The sequence below is a fragment of the Sinocyclocheilus anshuiensis genome, unplaced genomic scaffold (assembly GCF_001515605.1).
Source record: "Sinocyclocheilus anshuiensis isolate Anshui unplaced genomic scaffold, SAMN03320099.WGS_v1.1 scaffold287, whole genome shotgun sequence".
NCBI classification, from domain to species: domain Eukaryota; kingdom Metazoa; phylum Chordata; class Actinopteri; order Cypriniformes; family Cyprinidae; genus Sinocyclocheilus; species Sinocyclocheilus anshuiensis.
The window spans coordinates 971,096-991,075 of NW_015552557.1; the positions used below are offsets into that span (position 1 = coordinate 971,096).

General features: G+C 37.5%; 2 protein-coding genes across 3 annotated transcripts; one reads left to right on the top strand and one right to left on the bottom strand.

The window, feature by feature from the left end:
- The first annotated feature begins 2,485 nt into the window (after positions 1-2,485).
- LOC107664614 (homeobox protein Dlx3b-like) lies at positions 2,486-5,820 on the top strand. Its single transcript, XM_016455227.1, has 3 exons — positions 2,486-2,968; positions 3,736-3,920; positions 4,893-5,820. The coding sequence occupies exons 1-3, from the start codon at positions 2,650-2,652 to the stop codon at positions 5,196-5,198; spliced, it is 810 nt and encodes a 269-aa protein (XP_016310713.1). The 5' UTR covers positions 2,486-2,649; the 3' UTR covers positions 5,199-5,820.
- A 5,925-nt stretch (positions 5,821-11,745) lies between these two features.
- Positions 11,746-18,222, bottom strand: dlx4b (distal-less homeobox 4b). 2 transcript variants are annotated; one of them, XM_016455231.1, is made up of 3 exons: positions 17,622-18,222; positions 16,510-16,703; positions 11,746-12,179 (listed from the first exon to the last, which is right to left on the bottom strand). In XM_016455231.1, the coding sequence occupies exons 1-3, from the start codon at positions 17,941-17,943 to the stop codon at positions 11,928-11,930; spliced, it is 768 nt and encodes a 255-aa protein (XP_016310717.1). In that variant the 5' UTR covers positions 17,944-18,222; the 3' UTR covers positions 11,746-11,927. The 2 variants fall into 2 exon arrangements, with proteins under 2 accessions (XP_016310717.1, XP_016310716.1); XM_016455230.1 differs by having other exon boundaries at positions 17,595-18,222.
- Positions 18,223-19,980: the final 1,758 nt, after the last annotated feature.

The window sequence follows — 19,980 nt, forward strand, 5'->3', positions numbered from 1 at the left end:
CTTACATATATATATACACATACATACAAACATACATATATATCTATATATATATATATATATATATATATATATATACACATACATACAACTACTCAGTTCACCTTTCAGTTCACATTTATTGTATTTCAATTAACGAAAATGCTTTTTTTATAGCTTTGGTTTTTGTTAACCGTAATAACCCTAGTGAGGCACATTAAATAAATTATTGTCATATTAAATAATAATAATAATAATAATAATACTTTTTAAACTAATCAGTGAATGCTTATGACATCATTAAATATTAATAAAGATGAACTTTAATCATTAAGTTAAAATGATGGTAGTTAGTTGTAAAGTCTAAGCCTATTGATTTTAAAATCAAGATTGTCCTGCAATATACAGGCCTACAGTGGAAATGGCATCTTTCATGTTCAGACTCCTTTATTAGGGAGGAATGTAGTTCTAATAAATTACCATCTCGATAAGTAACGAAGCATTCCACTACAGCCACAAGAAGGCAGTATCACACCAAAAACTACCACAGCTGGCTTTGAATTAGAAACACAGCTGCTACAAAACAGTATTAAAGTCACATTCTATATCCATTAAATGTAGCTTTTACTCTTAAATGAGACTGTATGCATAGGCTACTGATTTAAATAAAAAATAGTAATAGTGATCATTTGCATTTCTTTTTATGCAGTAGCTCAGCAGAGACGATTTACAAATCATGCTTGACAAATTTATTTATTTTTTGATTTTTTTAATGTCTAATAAAACTACCAGACCGCACGCTGACATTGCACAGAATGTCCCAGATCTCAAGAACGGTTTGCATGTCTCTCAAAAGACTCCATGGAATTTGACTACATGCCACGACTGTGCACATCAGGTATGCGACAAACCGATGTCTTGCGGCTGCCGTTCACACACAGGAGGAGCACATTTCCCGTCAAACAGCGCGTTCAGGTGCGCAGCATTTGCATAGGCGATCGACAATAAATGACGAGCAGCAGTACAGTTTGGCTCATCTTCTATTCCTCGTTAACATTCATAGGCCAGCGGCTGATAAAGGTTATTTGGGTGCTAGAGGTTAAGACGTACCACGCCTTGCCCTAATAAAGAGGGCACACAAGTGAGAGCCGCAGGGGTGATCAGTGGGGCAGATAAAGTCCTCCAGCTTTCAGCACAGTCACTCTGAATCAGAAAAGAGCGAACTGATGAGATCAAAATGTCTCCAGAAGTACAGTGATTGGCAACCTTGGTCAAACATGCGCTATATTTACAAATTAATTACTGTTTATGCATTTAAGATTTAAAACAGCCACGTCTCGCCTTCCACATACACGATTATATATTAAAATAATACTGAATGGCTATTTGCAGCAGCTTTGGTTGGTTCAGCAAATAACCATTTTCGTGTCAAAAACTAAGCTTCTCAAGTTAGCTAGTTAGTTACATTACATTATACGTTACATTACAGATTCTTCAGATAAATGTATTGATTTCTTAGTTTTTTAAAGCACTGGTGTACTAGTTTTTCTCACACTACTAATTTTGTCGTGAAACTTAAAACATTTCTTTAAAAAAAACAAAAGTTTTTGCTTCGACCTTAAAAAAAGCATGTAGTTGTTACCCAGCAAGCAATAGCCGTCACTTCAACGTCTCGGGTAAGTATAGACGCGATATAGTCCGGCTATGTGTAACCCACTTCTAGCCCAAATAACCTTGAATTTGGTTTCATGTCGTTTTTTGGCCAAATAACTTGTGAGATTTATGATATTCCATCATGTAAGCAAAGTCAACAGGTTTACAGGGTGTTTGGTTTCATTTCTTTGAAATGTTCAATACGTAGCCTGAGCGTACCTTAACTATATTCTAACTTACTGTATGTCCTTAAAAACTCTTTGGGATGTACTGTTGATTCAATCATATTAAATATTATAATGTACTTAAAATGGACATTTATTGGAATTAAAACGATGAAGGCCTATTTAAAATAGCCTACACTCTAAAAAATGCTGGGTTATTTCAACCCAACTTTGGGTCAAATTTGGACTAACCCAACTTTTGGGCTAAAACTGTAATGTAAAAATTTAACCCAACAGTTGGGTTAGTCCATATTTGACCCAAAGTTGGGTTGAAGCAACCCAGCATTTTTTAGAGTGTATAGAGATATATATTTCTACGCTATTTTAATGTTTTTTAATGCACCGAGAAAACATAAGTAGCCTAATTCTATTGTAGGCTACTAACTTGCACAGAAGCTGAACTTACTTTATTTCAGCTCTGCTAAAATGTCTGCAACATTTCGCATCTTCATTATCACTATAACAGCTAAAGTCCCCAAATGCTGAAGTTTGGAGACGTTAAGTCGCGAGGCGGAGAACAGCCTTTGCTTCGCCCCCAGGGCTGCAAAGAAAAAACACAGAGGCGTGGAGCCAATGGGAGCCGAGGGTCCACCCAAGTGCCCTATAATTCAGAGTTTCTCATACTAGATCCCTGCCATTACCTTCAGTGCTTCAACCGAGGGAGTTCGAGAAAGCAGCTCATCGAGGATTTTGTGTTACAGGCATCGTCCTAAACTAAACGTCTGCATGTTTTGTTCACGTCTGCCTTGGAAATAAAGTGGACAATCGTTGGTGTTTTTTCTTCTTCTAAAGGATGAGTGGACCGACATATGACAGGAAGATACGTGGTATTTCATCCGATCTTTCAGGCTCTATGAGTTGCCATCCGACTTCTAAGGACTCTCCGACTCTTCCAGAGTCTTCGGCTACAGACATGGGTTATTACAGCAGCCATCACGAATACTACCCGAATCCACCATACCCTCAGCAGATTAATTCATATCATCAGTTTAATCTGTCTGGGATGGGGGCATCAGCTGGACCTTACCCCACCAAGACAGAGTACCCTTACAATACTTTCAGACAATACGGACAGTACAACAGAGACCTGCAGACGCCACCACAAAGCGCAGGTGAGATATTTATGTAGTATTTATTTGTTTTTAAATATGACAGAGGTAGGCTATATGCATTGTTAAATCAGCAGCTTTTGTCGTCTTAATATCGGTATAAAACAGGCGTTTCTAAAGATGATAAAACTGTGTTTTGAGCGGCTCGATTACTGAGAAACGTAAGTTCGAGTTTCTCCTGAGAAAAAAAACAATTTGTAAATCGAGTTATTTACATGTTTGGTTGTTTTGCATTTACTCTATATTATTATCATCCTATTAAAGTCATTTATTTAAAGGATTGTTATACATAAAACATATTTAAGCAGGGTAGAAAGTTGCCTCTACTTTATCACAACAGACTTGCGGTCGCTGTAAAACAATTATGACATGTTTATTGCATCTGTAACGCGATTAGTCATTATTACTCGGTGCTCAGTCTAGGCTAGATGTCACGATATTTTAGTAGGCCTACAAATTACACGATACAGCCATACCTACAAAACTGAAGATGATTTAACTATGCCGTATTTATTTCTCAGATTGGCATTTCTTTATCTGATATTGCCTACCAGAGCTGACATACATTATATTTTACTCATAGAATGTCACTCGTTTAATTTTCAAAAAGCAGATTTGTTTAATTTAACGAGAGTATTTTATGAGTTTGAGTGACTTTTTAATTTGCGTCACAATCCCAAAATGAAACCAATCGGTTTTCGTTTTTTTTTTTTAGCTGCTGTAATAATCCTACTTTGCCATAACATGGTCTATAATTGTATTCTTTCCAGTCAAAGAAGAACTAGAGACTGAAGTTCGGATGGTAAACGGAAAACCCAAGAAAATCCGCAAGCCGCGCACCATTTACTCGAGTTACCAGCTCGCCGCACTGCAGCGCCGCTTCCAGAAGGCGCAGTATCTGGCGCTGCCGGAGAGAGCCGAGCTCGCCGCACAGCTGGGGGTCACGCAGACACAGGTAATACTGGAGCTCAAATTCATTTACAATACTGTTAATATAATTACTGGGCTGCTACTTGACGTTGCGTTAACAGCTTAAAGCGATTTCCTTCTGTCCACTGATTTCCACTGAGCACACTGAGATAAGGATAAGCTTATCAGGTCATAAAACATTGCTCATGTCAGATGTGTTGAAACGTTATTGCTCGTATTTTTACCATCATAATTAATAAATTAATAATTGTTATTTATTTGCAGTGTTTGCAACAAAAATATGTGGAAATCATTTTCTTTCGTTATCATTTTTCAAAAGATATCGCTGTGGGTAGTGTCATATGGCCATTACAAATCGACATCTTATTTATGTCTGAACATATAGGCATTATGTGCACTGTAATGTATATACAGTCATCATTATGTTCTAATAACATCTTTGTTTTTATCCATTTAAGAATATTTTCACCTCAATTTTCTTCATAAGTGATTTAATTCAAAATGTCAGTGTATATTATGTAATGACTATTTTAAACATTTCAGCTTTATTAAGGATTTCATAAGTCTGATACATTATATAAATGTAGCCTTAACGTATTTTCGAGGCGCAATCTGTCGAGATAAACGTCACGTACCTAAACGTCTTTTAAGTGTTTGTTGTAGCCTATATTAGTGATCTGTAAAAGTATAACTACGTTACTTGCATACTCAGTCGCATACATTCGCTATAAATGGTCAAAAATATTGAAATTGTATATATCATTATTATTATTACTGAAATGATCAAACACTGTTGTTTTTATATTTAAAACATATATATGATGTATAGGTTTATATTTACCAAAATCTCCCAACATTTTTTTTCCTTTGTGGGGGATTCAAGGGCACTTTAGCAGCACTTTGGTTTTTCTTAAAAAAAAAGAATTTTCCTATGCTACTGCTGTTTGCAGTGTCCACAAGAAAACTGACGTGAACGTGCTTTTCATTTTTTGAACAGGTCAAAATCTGGTTCCAGAACCGGAGGTCCAAGTTCAAGAAACTTTACAAAAACGGCGAGGTTCCGTTGGAGCACAGCCCGAACGCCAGCGACTCCATGGCCTGCAACTCCCCTCCATCCCCGGCTGTTTGGGACAATAACGCGCACTCTAGCCAGGTCAACCGGGGACAGATCCCCCAGCCACCCCTCAGTTCCACACCACCCTACATGGAAGATTACAGCAATCACTGGTACCAGCAGGGATCACATTTACAGCATCCAGTGCACCACCCAGGACCACCACAGAGCGTGGGGGCTGTGTATTAACAGACACTGACGGAAGAGTTTAATATAAGAGGGAAAAGACTTTTGGAAAAACTCAACATAAATAAGCTGAAAGATGCTTCACAAGTAGCCTATCTGGAGTGGAACAGCACACCTGTGTTGGCATTTTGTGGACTATTTAAACGCATATATGTCGTTAAGAATGCTTTGTGTTGAAATAACAGTGTAATATTAATAACAATGTTTTAATGTGTACCTGCTACTCAGACCTGTTTCATATGCACATAGGTGTAGGTTAAACAATGTAAAGGAAGTTCAGAGTGGATTTAAATTATTATGTTTTATGACTTTCTTTATCTTCATGTTTTGTTCATTGATAGGTACATATTAAAAATGTTTTAAAGAACGATTGAACCCCAAATTTAGTTGGTATCAGCCTCACCACCCACAATGTGGGCTGGTGTGGCGCGCGTCAGAGACTCAGGACATAAGTTATAAAGACTTGTACAAAATGTTGAAAGCTGTACATAAGTGTTTAAATAAACCTGAACCACTAAATTCGTGTTACTTCAGAGACTGCGCGGTGGTGCTCGAACCATTTTATATTCCTGTAAGTAGTTGTATTGTTATTCTGTCAAACTGAATAAATGCGAATTGAAAACATTTCTTCGTTTGATCTGTTTGCTTTCTGCCACCACATGCAGCTTCCCTGAGTTGAGTAGTTGCAAAATTCCGTTTGATATTATTTACAAATCTGAAGTTTGCCGTGATATCGCATTGTTTGGGCTCTTAGGAAAGGGTTAAGTCAGACAGATGTTATTTTGTGATGTGTTTGCATGCATAAGCCTGGTAGGGCTGCGTGCAAAGAAGCTGTAGGAGGCGACATGCGAGCAGACATGTTGGAGTCACTGGATTTTATTAGTATTCTGTTGGCAGATAACAAAATAAGCTACAGCGAAGGAGCGGGTGACTACTGAAATAAAGCCCTGAGCTTTAGGGATAGTCGGTCACAACAAGAATAGACAGGGCAAACAAAGGCATCAGACGTAGGCCTAGAAAACCCCCAAGAGGTTCCTACAGGTATATGCAAATTACAGAGCGACGGTATTTCAAAGCGGTATTTAACACGTTCCCTCCCAGATTCCTCCTTTCCGCGGTTTTGGTTTCTTTTTCATACCAATAAGTAATATCGGTCTGTAAGACAGTGTAATGACGTTGTGTAATACTGTACGTAGAATATCCACATAATATTGGCTAACGCATTCAAAGTTCCTGTACGTTCGAATTTGGAGCATTTTTAACTCGACTTTTACCGTGTAGGGGTAGACTGAGTACATTTGAGACGTGTACTGTTGAAACACCTTAAATAACTTGCATACACAAAAACCCCAAGCCGTGATTTTTGCTCCAATCATGTGTATTAGTGTTCTCTTTGATCGTGGGAAATTTGAAATGTGTGCGTCTTTCCACTCCGAAAATATCGGCAAAAGTTAAAGTGAAAAAAGGTGAGATCTTCATTTCACCATGTCCTTTCCACAATGAATAGCTTATTATTCGTTTATGATTGTTAAACTTACCATATATCATTGCAAACGTTAATCTGTGCTCTAAAAATAGACATTTTATGATATTGTGCCATGCAAGGTCTTTTCATAATCTAGAGAAACGTGCGAGTATCTCAGTGGGGTACGGTTGAGACACAGTGTATCAACTGTATACCCGGATTGGTGTCCTATTGCTTCACATGCTGTTTAGTTGTACAGTTATGATAATAGGCTAAAAGTCACATTTACACACATGCTACGCAAATTCTGTTAAAAATTATATTTGTGATATTTTAACTGTCTATTATTAATGGACATGTTTTCTAACATGAAGGTTAAAAGGATTACATAGCATTTTAAGAAAAATACAAGGTGGTAAAGTGGGTACAGTTGATACACCCTTTATAGGTCGCTATGTATACAGTAACAGTTCAATCATAGAAAATAAAATGCATATTCAGAGGCTGTGTGTGTTTGTGTACTGGTATTACATACGTTATGGGGGCCAAATGTCCCCACAAGTATAGTAATACCAGTAAATTCTAACCTTATGGGAACAATTTTTAGGTCCCCATGAGGAAACAAGCTTATAATTCATACAGAATGATTACAAAATGTAAAAATGCAGAAAGTTTCGAGTAATCCTTTCCATTCCACAAAAGGTTCTTTATAGTGGAAAAGGTTCTTTAGATTTTTAAAATGTTCTTCACAGTAGGAAAAATGGTTATTTTAAGAACTTTTCACTGAAAGGTTCTTCAAGGAACCAAAAATGGCTCTTCGAAACCCCCCATTTGGAATTTTAATGGAAATAAAGTAGTTCCAATACTTTTAAATATTCAGAGATGTTCCACATGGAAATCTCAATTCTGTTTAACAACAACCGTTGTAGCTTTAGTAACAAGAAGCATAAACAGTCCATCTGCGTGACCAGCACTGTAAATCTTGCATCCAAAAATACCGCTGTGATATCCAAAGCATAGGTGGATGTGGATGCTGATGCTGACAGGGATGAAAAGAAAAAACGTGAGCTGCCACTGTAGTTAGATTAATAGCATGACAGATCGAGATGGTTAAGATTGTTGGTTGGTGAACTGCGAGTCATTTCTGGTCATTTCATAGCTGTGGAATTCGTCATGACGATCTTATAATACCCGCCTCACTGTTGCATGCGATTGGGTTACTCTCCTACCTCCAACAGAGAAGAAAGAGTCATATTCACACCTAAAACCTGTCAGGCCACTTAGTTCTCTTTAAAACATGATAATCCCGTCATCTGTGTACAATAGCCATAGCTCAAACCCTAAGACATTTTATCCCCTCTAATGTGTTTACCACTTTCATCTGAGGTAGTTATGCCATAGGGTCCATAAAGAAACGGCTGTTATCTGTTTGATACAATATTTGCAGTTGTAGTTGGGCCATATGTAACGTATCTGCTTTCGGTTGGGCTTGTTCGTGGTGTGTGGCCTTCAATTACGGGCTGTGATCTAGGTGGCATCGTCTTGGGACACATCGCTCACTCAGAGAAACCTGTAGCCAAGCTGGGTGTGTGGGCTGACATGGTCACCTCGGCCCGTGTGCTCCGTCCGTGCCTGAACTGTTGAACTTGAACATGATAATACGATTCAGTGCACCGCAACACCTAAATAAAGATAGGCAGGGCCAATCTTTACGTGTTTGACGAGAAACCGTATCCAAAAAATGGCACTGGAGGCCTCTGGGGTGGTTGAACAGGAGGTCAACTGCGGTTGGGACATGCATATGTTGCCATGTAGAGACAGACGGCAGCTGCCTGACACCCGCTCAGAGCCCGAGTCCACAGGCTTCACTCAGCAGCATCGTTCTGCTCCAATTGTAAATAAGATCAAATGAGAGAGGTTTTCTTGACAGCTGTGAACCACTGAACTCTTTTTCACCCCCCAAACTGGGGAAGATTTTGGGAACCGGTTTCGTCCTTGTCCTTCAAATCTCCTCCAGGCCTCTAAATCCATTCACCGAAGACTCGTTCTCCGCAAACGCTGATGCGCCATAATTAAAACTCACCAGGCACCACAAAGTGCTGGAAATCAGTCCATCCCATCACCCTTTAGTGCTCTCCCAAATCAGCTTCCCAAGTAATTGCCCTGTTTGAAAGCCCCTTTTCTCTGCTTGTCCGATTTGAGCACCCATTATTCTAATCTCGAGATGTAAAATTGCCCATAATTTCCCTTGTGAAAGCTCGCTACTTCATTCAAAAACACTTGTCTTCTCTTCCCATGACTGTCATCTAAACGGAGCAACTCCACAAATCAAACTCAGGGATGGGAGTATATAAAGAGGTGCATGTTTAAAATCATTCCATACTTTAAGTACAGAGAGATGATTTCCATTTCAAGAAGTGTGATGGATTTTTAAGCGTGGTTTGTTACCTAGTGAGGGAAAGCAGGTAAGTGACTTTGCGCTAGTGATTTTCGACTAGGACTGTGGAAATAAGTAAGAAAATAACTGATTGTGGGACTGTAGAATCATCGCTGTGAATCTCCCACAGATGTTGCGGAGGCTCATAAATGCGTAGTATTGTACATAATATTAGAGTTTCATGCAAGGTTTTGGAAGAATTTGTCATTATTGTTCTGTGCATGAGAGTTGCATGTGGCAGGCATTATTTGATCTTATAATATGGCATGTAATAAAATTTAATTTACATAAATGCATTTTAATTTACATCATTTCAGTTTGTGATGGATTAAAACAGATTTATTCCAAGCTGAAAACCCCCACAGTGTGCTGAAATTGTGGATCTGAGGAGCTTGAAATGACAAGAGGTGCTTTGTAATATGCCTCTTTAAATAAGGCTGTTTGGACAAGACCCTGTTGAGTGAGCCAGGTCAAAGTCAGGACAAGTGGACCCCACATTCCTCCAGGTGGCATCTTATTACAGTGGATCAGAGCAAAAACAGCACCCTTTATTTTGTGATGGTTCATGATCTTTAATCAGTACATTGCTTTTAATATTGATGCATTGCAAAGACCTAAAAACCTGTAATTAGACTTAGACTTAGTCACCTTTATTTATTTAGTGCTTTATACAATACAGATTGTGTCAAACCTGCTTTACAGTGTTAAACAGGAAAAATCTGTGCTGATAATGCAAAAGGACAATAGAAAACAGTCAGTTTATCAGTTAAAGTCAGTTCATTGTTGATGATGTCATTGTCCAGCTCAGTTCAGTTCTATTCCGATAGTGTCTGTGCAGTCAAGTCCACAATGTTGCCAGAAATTGTGTATTATAATATATATATATATATATATATATATATATATATATGCTACACTGAGGATTGAACAACTGGCAATTTCAGTCTCGGTTGTTGTTGTTGTTGTTTTTACTCAACAAATAATAGTGGAGAACTGGATGTACAATTTTGCTTTACACTGCAGTCACTCTTAAAAATAGAGGTTCTTAATTGGCATCTATGGTTCCATGAAGAACCTTTCTATTGCAGAAAATGGTTCTTTAAATTATTAAAATGTCCTTCACACTAAGGGGGGAAAAAATGGTTATTTTAAGAACTTTTGACTGAAAGGCGCTTTGAGGAATCAAAAATGCATCTTCTATGTGAAAACCCCTTTTTGGAACCTTTATTTAAGAGTGTATAATAAAAAGTCGCGTCGCGTTTTTCGACCTCTTTAGACGCAAAATAGGCTACATCGATACAAAATGTATCTTCCACTAAATAACCACAACAGAAATAAGCAGACCATAAATCACTGTGAATCACATGAAATGAACATCAGCGTAATTTGGGATGCGTAATTAACACAAACATCTTGTTCACGGTGTTTAAAATAGTTTAAGCATTGCAATGTACGTTTAATTATCTATGTTCTCTCCTGCGTTTGATTGAATGCTGTGGTGATTTATCATGGTGGCATCACGACATCAACTCGTTCAGTATTTTACCACAACATTGGAAAGAAAGGAGGAAAACAAACGTGGAAAAGCACATGTTTGCTGATTTGATACAAAACGTCTTGAAGTTCGATATAGTCACGTAGGCTATTTATCACTGCATGGATCACATTTTATTTCTATGATTCTGATGAAAGATATTAAGGGTATTTGAATAGAAACACACAGACTTCAAAACCCAACTTTTCTGCTGCAATGAGCATCTAATTGTTATTGGTTATTCATAATTCGGCTGTTAGCTAATCTATCCAGCTGTTCGCGTAATTTATTTCTGCAAAAAGCAGAACGATTAGCAACATTGAAAATAAGACTCTGGGGCAATATTTCCAAAATTAAATTCATTTTGACCCTCTGGACCTGAAAGATTTTTGTGTGTGGATGTTCTCTTATGCATCCGATGTTTGAAGTACTAAAATATTAGTGGTTTTGTAGGAGATAAAATCAGAAATTTCTATACAAAATCATAGGATAATTTAAAACAAGTCACAATTCCATTCATATTGAAAGTAAAACAACAAGCAGACAGAACCCGACAAATAAAGTGCTTCAGGATGACACGATGTTTAAAAATAAATCTCTTTAAATATATATATATAAAAAAAAAACCCTAGTCAGAGGCGAATAAAAACAGATCATCTTCAAGTGCCTTGATCATAAATAATTCATAAATCTCAACCTCTAATATTCCCACACCTGGACAACGGGAAAAACGCAAAATTTCTACAACATGGATACTGAGATGTTGGCAGCTTCGTTTAATCTCGTTCAATCTCATTCTGTGCTATTTTTGCTTAATTTATTCCAGAACGCTAATTTACAGGCCTTCATATATCTATTTTCCCTCGCGTTTATTATTAACAATATTATTAAAATTGCTGTTCAAACATGACTGGCATTATACGCCGTTCATATGGTTTTGAATAAGCTATGTACCATGTTATTTGTACCAAACCTTCTTAAACTGAGAACAAGCGTTATTACCTCCATTCTACGGACATCTTAATTTAAATATCGACATTCTAAATATTTCTATAAATCATTCACAACATAGCAACACTTTCGTCTTTCCATAAATCCTTTATTTCAAGCACATTGTAAAAGATCTGAAAAAGTTGAAAAGCTACTGAATTATATAACATGGGAGTCAGTGGGAGTAAAACACAGTCCTTTCAAACACACTAAAACACATGAACACTGTAAAGGAAAGCACCTTCACAGGTTAGACAGGTGTCAACACGGAATGGAGTCTCTCTGGCTCTGTTTTCCCGATTTCAATCACATCATCTGAGGTCTGGGCACAGGATCCTGGTGGTGCGGGGGATACCAGTGCCCGTAATTGTTCATATAATTGCTGGGATGCATGGGTGGCGCTTTGTTGGCCATAGAGGCCTCCCAGAGCTGAGACAGACCCGGAGAGCAAGGAGGTGATGAGGAGGTGGTGTGAAGCAGCTCCCCTTCAGGTCCACTGGGGCCATGCTTCATTATCTTCTTATACTTGGAGCGCTTGTTTTGGAACCATATTTTCACCTTCAGTAAACAGAACAGAAAAAAAGAACATTAAAACACTTGCAACAAAAATGGAGGCCACATTTTTTTACAATCTATTTTTTACAATCGCTTTCAAGACATCAGAGGTCTATTTTTTTATGATATTGACACTCTGAAGAATTTGCCAGACAGCTTGAACAGTCTTTGTTGAGATGGACTCAGTGACATTGCTGCGTTTCATTACACACGTACTAAGCAATTGTTCCGCCCTGCCATTTTTATAAAGGCAGTGAAGCATGTGTCTGACAACAACAATCACAGCGTAAAAATAGGTTTAAATTTAGTTGAACTGAAATGACTTCCAGAGAGCTTGTTTGGCAGATTCTGATAAAAGAATCAGGAATACATTTAGCATTGGAGTTAGTACATATTGATGCTAAAGCCACCCACAAATATGTAAAGGGATAGTTCACTCAAAAATGAAAACTCTCTCATAATTTATTCATCCTCAACCCTGTATAAGTCTCTTTCTTCTGTTGAACATAAAAGAAGATCATTTGAAGAATGCTGGTAGCCAAACAGTTGCCGGTAGCCACTGACCTCCATAGTATGGAAAAAAATATAATGGAAGCCAATGGTTACTACCAACATTTTCAAAGAAACTCATACAGGTTTGGAACAACTTGAGGGTGCACTGCTCAAAAAAATTCTGTCGTTATTTACTCACTTCAGCAGCACTTTTACATACACCAAACGTGACAGTTTTATTCCTATCTATATTCTGAAGCTTTTTACAGAGGGGTTTGTTCATTCATTGGATTTATATAATATACTGTTATTATTAAATTTACTGTTTTACATATTTATATATATTTTACTTTAAAAAGAGTTTCTGTATTTTCTGATATAAGGAGCGATCAAAATTGATATTCAAATCCCCTCAGTTAAAATCTTTGGCTCTAATATGTCAACAAAATGAAATATAAATGTTCACATTTCTCTTCTGGAAATTAATTCAGATTTCAGAAATAATGCCTAATTTGCATTTTTAAACAACATGTCAGAAAACACAAAACAATTTCTTAATGTACTGTTACTAATATCTATTGGTTAAATTTTCACCTGTGGTTTTAAAACTTGTTGATTTATTTTAATGTATGACCAGATGGTTATGGTGGTGAGAGTATTCTGGAATTACAATATAACTTATACCTTTAAATGCATTTATTTCACTGCGAATACATTGGCACACAAATGTTTGAGAAGTGTCCTTTAATGATGTGGGAGTTTACGGTTCCTTTGCCAGAATGTGCACTCAATTTAGAAACACCTTGGAGAGCGAGACCCGAAATTGTGCCTTCGGAAAAATTCAGCTGAACGCCTGCACGAAGCCACACTGCAAGGCTCAGTCAGAGAGCCCACCTAAAGGAGTTTCCATAACCTCAGACAATCAAAATCTATGCAATGGGTTTTTACACAATGTTATTAGTTTGGCTGTCAGCAGATTTAATAAACACGCGTAAAAAGGATTTTCTGTTTTATTTCCAAAGATCGGTTTGCCAAACAGCTTTTATGGTGAGGTGATGGATTCCAGACCTATGTTATATGTGCAAGGAGGGACTTGGAAAAGCCAAAAGCGTGTGCTGTGTGGCACTTGTTTATGCGCCTTCAATCACATTTATGGATCAAATGGAAGCTGGCAGCTATGCTCTGGATTTCAAATCGTTGCCGCCAATATTGCATACACTTTGTATCACTGTAGTAGGTTTGAATTATGCGTTTGCAACCACTGTCTGAGGTGAATGTGAGAGGCATTCGTCAACCTATGACAGGAACACTTAGATGTGCTTTGATGAAAACCAAGGCGTAATCAGACAGGAAACTCCTTATAGCTGAGAGACAGACTGAACTCATTCTCCATGGCCGAAAATGTGGTGCAACCTGTCACACGCAGGGCAGCAAGTGTATAACGTAAATGGAGAGGGAGGGAAAGAAACGAAGAAGGAAGGCTGTGAATGAAAAACCGAGCAAGAATGATGGGAAGGCTTACACTATGTATGCCATGGGCAATATAGCTGCACCCAGGCTTATGTTTGGTTTCCATTTTTTTGCCACACTCATACACATTTCTGATGCATGCATCAATATTTTACTGTTCATTCCTGTATGTGTGTGTCAACAAGAGGGATTTATAAAAATAAATCAATGTCCAAAACACCACCCAACAGGAACTCATTAATGGGCATAACATCAACATAACAAGCACAGGCATATGACTTATAAATCAATTAGCTTTCCCTAAGAGAACGCATTCAAAACATACACACTGAGCAAATGGGATATTTAAAATGGGATAGCAGATGGGTTTTGCTAAAATACACTAGAGAAAGTCAGTCTAGTGTACATGCAGAACTAAAACTCAGCATCCATTTATCTCATCCACTGGCCCAGAAATGCCTGTATTTTGTTAAATCAATCACACGAGTGAGCGGCTGGATATCTATTATTAAGCATAAGGCTTAAGCAATCAAGAATAAATTATTCTTGGGATAAGAGCTGGAAAAAACACTCTCTCATACTGTAAAGACTAAGAACACAAAAGCGAGTGTGCTAACTTAAAAATGAAAGTAAAGGTCGGATTAAACGAAATCCTCACTTAGCTTTAACAATACTGAAACAAATCAGCCTACTTGCGTATACATGACACAAAGCACATAAATGCTCAGAAACCAGCAATGACTGACTCATCATGGTCTCACCTGAATGTTCATCCAGTACGATACGGAGTTAAAGCCTCACCTCAGCGTAATTACTTTCAGATAGATTTGCAGGTATTTCAGCACTTGAGCCTCACAAGAATGCATGCATTTTATTGTATTAAAATATCAAACCAAATGGCATTTGCAGTTGCAAGTTACACTAGCCTTTATCACAGAAGTAAGTTCACTTTAAATCAAATGGGGTTTTGGTGATTTTTAGTGAATGTATTAAGTCCTCTCAAGTTCACACAGGCGTCCTACCAGAGTAACCACAAGCATAGTTCATCACATCAACATTAACTACACTCTCAGAAAAAAAGGTACAAAAGCTGTCACTGGGGCGGTACCTTTTGTAAATTTTAGGTACTAATATGCAGTGTTGGGGGTAACGCATTACAAGTAACGCGAGTTACGTAATCAGATGACTTTTTTCAAGTAACTAGTAAAGTAACGCATTACTTTTTAATTTACAAGAGAATATCTGAGTTACCTTTTCAAATAAGTAACGCAAGTTACTTTTTTTTCTCCAGTTTATTGATTGACAGCTGTCCTGTCCCCGTGTTGAGAGAAATCAGAAGATGTTACTGTAGTTCTCCAATGTGAACTCTTTAGATACAAAAGTGTGCCTTTTGAAAATGTACCGCCCTAGTGACAACTTTTGTACCTTTTTTTCTGAGAGTGTATGAACATATTCCAAGTGTACAAATACTTTTCAATAACCAAATAATCTCAAAGCTAACAAAAGTTTGTTTTCTTTGTAAGGGTGTTATTTCTTTATAAATCCCACTCGTTTTGATATTTTGCCTTTAAAGTAGTTACTTTATAATAATAATCCTTTAAATGTATATGTTCAGTGAGGCTCAAGTCTCTAAATATTTTTGAGACAACCCTAAAACAACATATAAAATGGAAAAATGCTCAAATGCACATTTCTTAACAAATTAGGTTTTCCCGTGGTCCCAGAAGGGCGCCCACCTAGCTAACAAAATATGTTCTATAATATGTTCTGAGCTTTTTGCAAACATTAAGTTATGAAAATTCAAAACTTCCAGTTTTTTTTTTTTTTTTAAATGTTCTTAAAACTTTTTTTTTTTCTCTAAAAACGTCATTAAGGGAAATTCCATTTGATCATTTTGCATATGGGAACGTTACTTTTGAATGTTCTCTGAACGTTCTGAAACTTAAAATGTAAAAGAATGTTAGAAGAACATTCAACTTAAAGGGTTTCAGAAAAACATCACAGGAATGATGTACAGATAATGTTTTTGTGCTAAAGTTTTGAGAACATTAGATAACAGAACGAACGTTCTATTAATGTTACGTTTGTTCATAACTTTGAGCGAACACTGCCAGAACGTAGAACGTTCCCCGTTAGCTGGGCAAATGACAAATGCCATTATGCCGACGTCACCCTGAGGTTCTTCAAAAGATCATACTGTATATAACCTAATAAAATGTAGCCAAACCCATAATCTTGTTCCGCATCTGCTCTCAGAAATGTGCAATTCGTCCTGCCGTACTACTAACTGAAGACTAGGCCTCATACCGATCAGGAAGAACATGCTGCAGTTGTATGGTCCCAAACAGAAGTGGAGATGCTGGACATTTACCTGCGTTTGCGTTAGTCCCAGTTTGGCAGCTAGATCGGCTCGCTCGGGCAGCGCGAGGTACTGGGTCTGCTGGAAGCACTGGTGCAGCGCCTGCAGCTGAACACTGGAGTAAATGGTTCGCGGTTTGCGGATCTTCTTCCCCTTGCCATTAAGGCGAAGTTCACCATTCTCAATGACCGCTAACTTTTCGTGGTCTTCAGGCATGCAAACGAAATAAAACGACAGCATTATGACACAGTAAACGCTTTGGATAAATGTCTTCAAACAAGCAGGTTAGGCTACTAGCCTACTCTGTGAGAGAAATCGTAAATTATGACGCACTAAAGAGCTGTAACTGTCTGTTTGATTTACAATAGCCAAATAGGAGATTTATCAGGTGTTTAGAGGGAACATTAATGGGTCATCATTTAAGATCAGTAAACCATAATTAACGTCGCTTTAAAGTCAAATTTACAGGCCGACTTTAATGTTACAGCTTAAGTTTGTGTAGCTCTGTCGATGAATTGCTACAATCTGCAATGTTTATCTCGATATTAATGGCATTTTTTGATGAGTGCATTAATTTTATTGTCTCTAAGAGTAGCCGTACGTTACGTATAAGAATTAAACGTTTTAATGTTGCCTTTAAATCAAGTTTGAGGCCCACCAGGAAAAACGAGGTTAAGTAAGCTTAAAAACACAAATCCCTCCAATAAGCTTAAGAAAGAAAGAAAAATACATTTTTGCAAGAAAGTTGTTAAAATAAAAGATCAGGGCCTTGCAATACACACACCTTTGTGTTTGCCATTTGCAACTGATTTACCCGAGTTCACTGAAACTCTTGGTCTTTAAACTAATTAGACCATATGTGTGTGTGTGTGTTTTTTTTTTTTACTGAATCTGGTATGTATTTAAAATGCTGTGCGCATTAATTTAGCTACTGCTATAAATGCAATAAATATGTATTAGGCATAAGCCATGGCAGACATTAATCAAATAATGAAACACGCCTGCATAAAGTACTTCCTTTTTTCCATTACATTTTCTATAGAAAAAATGCATTAGCAAACATGCAGAATCTTTTAGGAAACACGTCGAAACCTCACATTCTGATGTTTTATGAAGATACTCGCTCGTTTCCTCAGCTCTCGTGTGCGCCAAAGTACTGCTGTGGTTGTTTGGCTGGTAAGGCATGTAAGCACCCGGAGCAGGAGCGCTCACCGGCCCGGGGTAGGCGTATCCCAGCGGCCGACTGTAATGGGACGCGGTGGAAGGGTAGGGAGCATCGTGCTGACGGTGTCCGCCTGAGTGCAATCCATGTACTGGGTAAATATTGTGTGCGAATCCGGATAAATTCTGCTGGTTGGTTGCATGTCCGTGGCCGAACTCTAAAAATGCTGATTTGGAAGGATCTGAACTATTCAGCGTATCAGGCATGAAACTCATAGACATCATTAACAGTCAAGTCCATAAAGCCCGACGATGGTCTGAGTGCTGCATTGAACGTTCACTGCGCACGAAAAAGCCCTTGAACCGGATCCATCCCAAAATAACCTGGGACAAAACAAACAACCACGAATTTCTAAATGAAAACCTATTTCCCAAAGTCACTGCAGTGAATCTCATAGGTGAAAACGAGTTTATCTTGTTCAAATCATGAGAAAACCGCCGCAATATCCAAGTCACCTCGGGCTCGCGGTCCTGTGTTTTTCTGACTGACTCGCGCTCCGCGAGAGTGCGCGTTGATTGGTGCGTCACGCGACACCGGGGAGCGCTAAATGAACTTGATGAGCATTTGCTATCGAATTATGCTGAGCCCTGATGTCGATCATATCACATAATAATGATCTTCAAATTAAACACAACCTTTATTGTATTGTATATTATATTAATAATAGAAATAAATGAATTATTTTTACGACTAGGCTATACAATCTGCAACCAACGACTATAAAACATAAAATAACGAAGCAACTTATATTAAAAATATTAATGAGTGTCAGTACACTCTAAAAAATGCTGGGTTAAACATAACCCAGTGCTGGGTTAAATAGGGACAAACCCAGCTATTGGGCTGTTTTGACCCAGCAGTTGGGTTGTTTTGACCCAGCGGTTGGGTTGTTTTGAACCAGCCCCTTTTTAACCCAGCGCTGGGTTATACTTAACCCAGCATTTTTTAGAGTGTATATTAATGCATGCTTCCTTTAATGCATTTCAGTGTATATTGGTGGTTTCAGTCACCTTAAAATGTGAGTAGGCCTATGTGATTTTTCTTGGATACACTAATTGTAGTTGTATGCAGTGATTGATTGCTTCCAAAACGTTTCACAAATAGAGTGGTTTGCGCCCAGTGTGACACTGGAACGGAACGGAGTTCCACCACCTTGCATTCAGAAAACTAAAATGATTGGAAGTTTGTTTGTTAATCCATTCCATTCCTCCAGTCCAGTTTTTGTTTGTTCCAGTAGGCTACACATATTCCTGCTGCTTTTAGCGAGCGGACTCGCAAATAAAAAAAGAAGAACAAACGGAATTGTTCTCTAAAATATTAGTTATGCTGGTAATAAAGTATTGGATACAGCGATTATTCACATTTAAAATACGAATTGTATACAGGCCTACACATAAATAGCCTATCGAATGAGCTGGAGTGTGTGAGCTTTTTTGGAAACTAAAGTTTAAAATATCTACGTAGAATTTAGAATTTAGGTTTTATATTAATTATTTACATTTAAGTTTAAATGTCTGGGAAATAAGTCAAAAAGAGAAAAAAATCCGGTAAATTTCACATGTTAAACAATCGATAGCCAAATTAGGGAAAACGTTATTAAACAGACAAAAGAAGACAAACGGACTAAACTATTTAAAAGGTATTTTAATCAATAATTGCATACTAGGATGACTTTTTTTCTATTACTTTTAAAATCGTCCAAGTTGGCAAAAAGTTCCTTTAATTGAAGGATCACCATACAGCAGCTGTTTTCGCTCATCTGACCGTGAAATCACAAAATGCAACCAAAAGCTGATATTTTGCTTAACTGATAAACAGTTGTAAATAAATACAAGTTTATTAAAAAAAAAGTGTTTAAATAAGAAGTGAACCCGTGACCTTTAAAGATGAAATCCTAAATTAACCCTGGTTTTTACTGGGTTCATATGTGTATTTAAGATTTTATTTATTTTTTTTAATAGATAAAGATGTAACAGCCTGTGATGTGGACTCACCTTATGCTATCAAACACGTCGGCATGGAAACATTTTTTACTTGATTTGATAATCACGAGCCAGAGAATAAAGTAAAATAGGCTAAATTGTTCATTAAACTATAGGTATATAGGCTATAAATGTATAAGAAATGAAGTCCAGATCCACTTTCAGGATCAGACTATAATATATAGGCTATTGCAAGCGATATCTAAAAGTAAAATTCAATGAAGATATGCCCATAATGTGGATAACTCTTTTAAAAATGTGAATATAACGAATAATAAA